Source organism: Hippoglossus hippoglossus, chromosome 19, assembly GCF_009819705.1.
Source record: "Hippoglossus hippoglossus isolate fHipHip1 chromosome 19, fHipHip1.pri, whole genome shotgun sequence".
NCBI classification, from domain to species: domain Eukaryota; kingdom Metazoa; phylum Chordata; class Actinopteri; order Pleuronectiformes; family Pleuronectidae; genus Hippoglossus; species Hippoglossus hippoglossus.
In genome coordinates this window covers 3,385,817-3,392,678 of record NC_047169.1, presented here as the reverse complement: position 1 = coordinate 3,392,678, position 6,862 = coordinate 3,385,817, and the positions used below count along the sequence as shown (strand labels likewise).

Sequence of the window (6,862 nt, the reverse complement as noted above, 5' to 3'; positions counted from 1 at the left end):
CATCTGAACATCATCTCTGCCCCATTTTATTTGTTACTAAAGTTAAGCAAAGTTAGCAATGTTTTAGTGGTCACCTTCATTTCAAGGTCACGTAGAGACGATCAGTGGGTTTAACGTTGGCATGAAGTCACATATTCATCTGTACCAGCTACGTGTACATTTGGATTTGTGTGTTATGGGCGTGCAGCCAAGCCTCTACCAGTTTTCCTGAGAAACAGTATGTCCACAAACTGTTGATCTACTCCACCACAACTTTAAGTAAACACCTGGGAAGATTGGCATCTTCATTCGTTTGTGTTTTCTTGCTTTGCAGATGTGATGACCTCAGTGAAGTTGATCCCGAAGCCTAAAGACCCTCTGCTCCTTCCACTTCCAGACAGTGGCAGCTGAGATTCTTTTTCTAGTTACCGATTTGTAAAAGGAAAACATGACTGTTAGTTTTATATCATAATTAAACATGTTAATTTATTTACAAAACTTTTTTTTTTAAAGAAATCTTCATTTATATGTGTAACATGTTTTAATCCCTGCATATCTTTCACTCTGCTGTGTAATAAACCACATTATGATTATGTACTAATGTGACTGTGTGTGATTGAGTCCGTTGGTTCCCTCAGTTGTTGTATCTCCGTATCAGGAGAATCTAGTAGCCCTGCCCAGTCACCCTGGTTTGTGTCAGATATCGCTGAGCCTTTTCCTCCTGAACACAAAGTTGAGGAGGGAAAGCCAACACTCGTGTCAGTATCTTGATGAACAGCGAAGCGTCCACATGGCCGTCCAAGTACTCAGGAATTTGTCTTTTCTGTTGGTCATCTCACTCAGCACCATGCTGGTCATTTTATCATGGGGACATTTGTTGGACAGCATCAGGTAACTCATATTTACGTTTTGAAAAGCGCTTAGAACAAATAAGTTCTAAAAAAAAATACTTTTTTAATGTGATTTCTTGTGAATCGAATTTGTCAAAGCAAATTTCCAGGTACAGTTTTTTTATTTAATGTCACTTAAAGTGTCTGATGCTGATGTGTCGTATTCTTGATGCGTCTGTTGCTCTTTTACCAGCTGGGCTGCTTACCCAGGAAAACACAGGTTGTCTGACAGTTACTTGTTGGATAAAAGAGGAGCCATCGCTCTACCGCCGGCTTTGTTTATTAACACAACACAAGGAAAAAGTGCTGATGCGCTGACAAAGGTCCAAACTGGTCGGAGGAAAACCTCGGCACAGGGGGCCGAGGCTGAGACTCCCATCCCTGTGCTCTCCAAAAAATCCTTCACCAAACTTCCTCAGTGGGACTTTGAAGATGTTTATAACCAGGATGCACCAGCCCGACACACGGTGAGAAGATAGAACAGAAGCAGTACGACTGTGAGATCGGGAAAACATGGCTGTCATGTAAAGTGTGACTTTTATAGATTTTCTGTTGGCTTTTCCCACACTCACACTATGACATCCTGTAAGTAAACAAGGATTTCTGTTGGTTGTAGCCTGATAAACGTGCACTACATCACTCCTAAGTGTTTCTTTTCTGTGATAATTGTTCAATATTTAATCCTACGTTCTCAGACCTGTGCCACGTCTTTGCGGAACTCTGAGGACGAGAGCTTCAAGAAGGCCTTCCTTCCCGACATACGTCTGTTTGTGCACAAAGACAGCATCAACATGAGCGAGTGGAACAGACTCTCACATTTCAACAATCCCTTTGGTTTCATGAATTACACATACGACGGTAGGTACTTATATTTATTTGAGTACAAGGGACTACTTTCATACAAGGAAATAGTCCTATTTTATAGCCATAATCCAGGCAAAGCCTAAGTTAAATGCATTGTGCTGCAGTAGCAGCTCCTCTGCAGAACATATTGTTGAGCTGAAGCTAAATATTGTGCACTGAACAGATGCTGGAAATATGAATTGATGTTAATGTGAATATTGTGCATTGAATAGAAAAAGTTGCACAACTGCCTTTCTTTGTGTATATTTATGCTCGTACATTCAGCCTTTAACACAAATTGCACAAACTAATAAATATGAAGTGCGTTTTTTGGAAGATATCAGGGTGGTAGATCTCGTCTTATGTTTGGAATTAAAAAGTGATCTTGGGCTCTAAGTGGGTTGGTGATCACTGCTTTAGACCATGCGGTTGGATCGTCAAAATCAAGTCATGTTTTTTCTGTTTGCCATTTTAAGTCCAATATTCACTCTTTGTTTGCTCTTTCTTTGGTCTCCACCGACTCCTGGGAACAATATCTGGCTCTTTAGCAGCTAAATGCACCATGTTGCTGTTTAATTGGGTTTATCGCCTGTTTTGGTGCACAGCAGGTCACGTATGGTAGTTTTTAAAACCTTTTCACTGAAAATAGCTTCCTGCTGAGGCCAAAAATATCACGAGTTTGAAGCAAAATGGTAAAGCTGTGTTCGGGCAGACAAACAATCAGAGTTGGGTACGAATGGGCTAAAAGAGCACCGTTAATTGAACATGCTCTGAATTTTGTTGAAGTGAAAGGTTCCGTTTGCAACTGCTGACAAAATCGTACACATTTAGAGGGAATTTCCCCTATGAAGTCATGCGATTGTGGCCCAAAACCTGACACAATCCCTAGCACAGCATCTGAACATCATCTCTGCGCCATTTTATTTGTTACTAAAGTTAAGCAAAGTTAGCAATGTTTTAGTGGTCACCTTCATTTCAAGGTCACATAGAGACGATCAGTGGGTTTAACGTTGGCATGAAGTCACATATTCATCTGTACCAGCTACGTGTACATTTGGATTTGTGTGTTATGGGCGTGCAGCCAAGCCTCTACCAGTTTTCCTGAGAAACAGTATGTCCACAAACTGTTGATCTACGCCACCACCACCTTAAGTAAACACCTGGGATGATTGGCATCTTCATTCGTTTGTGTTTTCTTGCTTTGCAGATGTGATGACCTCAATGAAGTTGATCCCGAAGCCTAAAGAGCCTCTGCTCCTTCCACTTCCAGACAGTGGCGGCTGTGTGCGCTGTGCTGTGGTGGGAAACTCCGGGATCCTCACTGACTCTAAAATGGGGAAAGAGATCGACTCTCACGATTATGTTTTTCGGTAAGAAAGAGCGCGAGAACAAACCTGGCAACTGTGTCCGTTAGTCAACACGTGGCATGTATCGTGTTTTTGTCTTGAACAGTTCAAACTCAGAAGATCCTTCTTCACTGTGGCGCACTAAACTGTTTCCCTGAGAATAATTCATGGATCTTGAGGAAAGAAATCAGACATGTTTAGGGGACATATATTTATGTGTCTGTTCAGTAAAAAATCGGCATCTCGTGAATTCAATATGTGGTTTCATTATGGGACTGTTGAGCCTTGGTGGAGCTGCCATTGTAGTTAAATGTTAATTGGTCAAAAACAAGCAATAGGCAGGGTTGTACAAATACTAAGATTTCGAAGTATTTTTTATTTATCTGTCCAACTCTTCAGCTATTTTTTCAGTAATTGTAATTTCAAGCAAACCTTTAAGATAATCTTGAAAAGCATCGTTGAATATCCCCAAACAAAATGTTACATTGACGTCTTCATGTTAAATGTCGGTTTATTTTTAAACCAATGCAAGTTCAACCATCGAGGCCTGTTTGCATCTGTGTGTGCGGCAGGATGAACGGCGCTGCCATCAAGGGCTACGAGGAGGACGTAGGGAACAAAACGTCGGTGTACGTTCACACGAGCTTCTCAATCACTACATCAGTGTATCTCTTAAAGGATTACGGATACAAATGTGTTCCTAATGACAAGGTAATGCAAACAGTCTAATATTTACATATCGCTGAAGTTTACATACCTCTGCTTATACACCTGTCCTCCTCCTCCTTTTGTCAGGGCATAAAGTATGTGCTGATTCCTGAGGGGATGAGGGATTTCATTTGGCTCCAAGCTCTTCTCAAAGAGGAGAGGATCACTGCTCAGACATTCCACGGCATGCGGTGAATATTTACTTTCAAATAATACCAACACAAGAGCTCATCCTGTGCAGGAACAAAGCAGAAAACAAACTAAAGTGACCTAAACAATCACTCCTGTTTGAGGCCATTGCTGCCAAACGAGGCTCGACTCACTTTGTTATTTCACTGGCACCTTCTGGCTTTATGTCCCAAAGAAAATGGGAACCAATGATTGTTATTGTTATATATGTGACTCATGCTGTAAAGCACTTTGAATGGTCAAACAGACTGGTCACATAAATAGTCCATTTACCATATTATTAGTAATTAATCACTCAAAATCGTTGAGATGTCATCAGTGACTCCAGTGCCACGTTTCAGATGCTGATGAAAATCATTCACTCACATCTTCAGTCTGGTTTAGGTGCATTAAAAAGACCAACAGGTTGAAATCCAGTTTCAAGCTCCAGCAGAAAGTATTGACTGCACAGACGAGGACTAACAAGACTCATTCCTTGATTGTCGTGAAACACTTTTGTATTTTCCCCTCCAGACCGAGGACGTACTACGCCGGGCAGTTCAACGACAGCCGCTTCTATGTTCTACACCAGGACTTCCTCAGATACGTGCGAAACAGGTCGACCTCCTCTCGCCCAATCCTACACAAACGTCTTACTGTTTATGGTGATGCACCCAAGAATGTTTCACAAATCAGGATTCAAACTATTGTTGATTAGAAACAAAAACTATTGCAGTTATAGCATTGAGTTAAATAACAAGAAAACTTTATGTAACAATAAAATCAATAGCAATAAATAATTTACATGGCAAAAATAAAAGGTTGAGCCACATTTTCCTCAAATATTTTCGAAAACATTATATTAAATATTAGTATTAAGTAATTATAACATTAAAAACAATAAAAGCAAAAGCAAAACATGATTTCAATGGAAAAAATAAAAGCTTGAGCAACATTTTCTTAGATCATTTTTAGGTATATAGGTAAAAATGCAACAGTGATTTAAGTGACTGGTAATAAATTCCTCCTTTATCTTCTCAGCAACAATAATGTTTCCAAGATTTTTAATTTGATGATCTTGTTAGAATAGCAAATAACTTCACTAACGAATTTCAAACCTCATCCAGATCTGTAACCTGATGTCTTGACAAGTTCAGCCAGACTTTGAGTGTGAATTCTGCCCATAAATATCATCTTTTATCTTCCAGCTCATTTACTGAAAATATAAACCAACATTACTCAACCACATAAGTAAAACGGGCAATACAAACAGTCGTGTATCATCTGCGTAAAGTCATTTCTCTGTGTCAATTAAGACGTCTTAACTTCAGAGGCTTCATATTTTTACGTATATTTCTATTGTATGTGTATGTTGATTGGACACCGCAGGTTCCTAAAGTCTAGTAACCTGAACGGTTCGCACTGGGCCATTTACAGACCGAGCAATGGGGCCTTCACGCTCTTCCTGGCTCTGCAGACCTGTGACACAGTAAGTGAAGATTATTTAAACCGGTCTAGACGCCTGCACCTGAACAAACACACACACACACACACACACACACACACACACACACACACACACACACACACACACACACACACACACACACACACACAACCCCACAAAATAAAGACTTTAACTCCATATTTCATCAATTATGAAAGGAATGGTTTGGCATTGTGGGAAATGTGCTCACTTGCTTTCTAGCTGAGAGTTGGATGAGACGATAGATATTTTAAATATGTATTAAAATATAGTTTATTTGATCTGTATAAAAAGTAAATGTGTGTTTTCAGGTGCATTTTTCTTTGCCAGGTGAAGATTTCTGAATAAATTGTTTTAAAACTAAGTGGTAGATCAGTTACATCTAACTCTCGACGACAAACTGAATAAGCATATTTCACCTCGTCCTTTTTTAATGAGAGCTCTGATTCTTGGTGTGGTTATCCCCTGACTCTCCCTGTTCTCAGGTCGACGCGTACGGATTTATAACTGAGGATCACGAGAAGTACCCGAACTACTACGTGCACAGAGGAGTGAAATCAAAAGTGGTTTTCTACATAAATCACGACTTCCTCCTGGAGATGAAAACCTGGAAACGATTGCACGACAGTAAAATTATAAAACTGTATCAAAGAACGGACTCAGACGCCGGGACAGAGAAGCCAAACCCACACTGACACACTGAGGACGGAGATAAAGTGAATAAAACAACTTGTAGTTTTGAGTTTCCTAAAAGTTCATAAAAGTTCATAAAAGTCTCATTTATTAAAGTAATGGAAATGTCTTTACGTCACAATCAAATTAGTAGAATTATGGAACAAGTGCAGTGAAGAAATGAAAACACGTGACACACTAATAATGAATACTATTCACACAATATGATGATCATGTGTTTGATAAGCGACTGATGTGGTTTGTTCTTGGATCGTCACAAAGTTTATTGAAAAACACAAGAAATGTTTTGTGTGTATTTCTCCTTTTTGGAACATTGGATCTTCTTGTTGGTTTTATTTCACTGGGAGTAAATGTGACTTATTTTTGTTCTGGTTTGGGTTATTTTCATTTTTTTTTCTCATTTGTATTTTTTTCTTTCAACATAATTGAAGTAAATATAAAGTAAAGGAGATGAATGAACCAACAGCTCCACCTGCTGATTCATTGAAGCTATGACTGACAATGACTCCGTCTGATGAAACTTCTGCTTAGGTAGAAATTTTGATATATGAGATTACACATGAATACATATGAACAGTGTACTTTATATATATTTATTATAAACAGATCATTTTTACTAATGATTTTTCATAGTGTACTGTGACTATCACCACAGGGGGTCGCTGTTCTGCGTGTTACAGAAGGGCATCTGTGCATTTAACTCACGTTTTATTTAGCAAAAAGTATATTAACATAAAACATAAACATTG

The 6,862-nt window shown here is 39.1% G+C and overlaps 1 protein-coding gene across 1 annotated transcript; it reads left to right on the top strand.

Annotated features, from left to right (window-relative positions):
- The first annotated feature begins 769 nt into the window (after positions 1–769).
- On the top strand, positions 770–6,115 carry LOC117753398 (alpha-N-acetylgalactosaminide alpha-2,6-sialyltransferase 1-like). The gene is made up of 9 exons (XM_034571476.1): positions 770–870; positions 1,063–1,336; positions 1,565–1,727; positions 2,920–3,082; positions 3,631–3,769; positions 3,854–3,957; positions 4,469–4,552; positions 5,324–5,423; positions 5,906–6,115. The coding sequence occupies exons 1-9, from the start codon at positions 770–772 to the stop codon at positions 6,113–6,115; spliced, it is 1,338 nt and encodes a 445-aa protein (XP_034427367.1).
- The last annotated feature ends 747 nt before the right edge of the window (positions 6,116–6,862 follow it).

Coding starts and splice junctions, on each gene's coding strand:
- LOC117753398 (XM_034571476.1), top strand. CDS start 770: ATGGCCGTCCAAGTACTCAGGAATTTGTCTTTTCTGTTGGTCATCTCA. Junction 1,728..2,919: donor CATGAATTACACATACGACG/GTAGGTACTTAT, acceptor CTTGCTTTGCAG/ATGTGATGACCTCAATGAAG. Junction 3,083..3,630: donor TCTCACGATTATGTTTTTCG/GTAAGAAAGAGC, acceptor TGTGTGCGGCAG/GATGAACGGCGCTGCCATCA.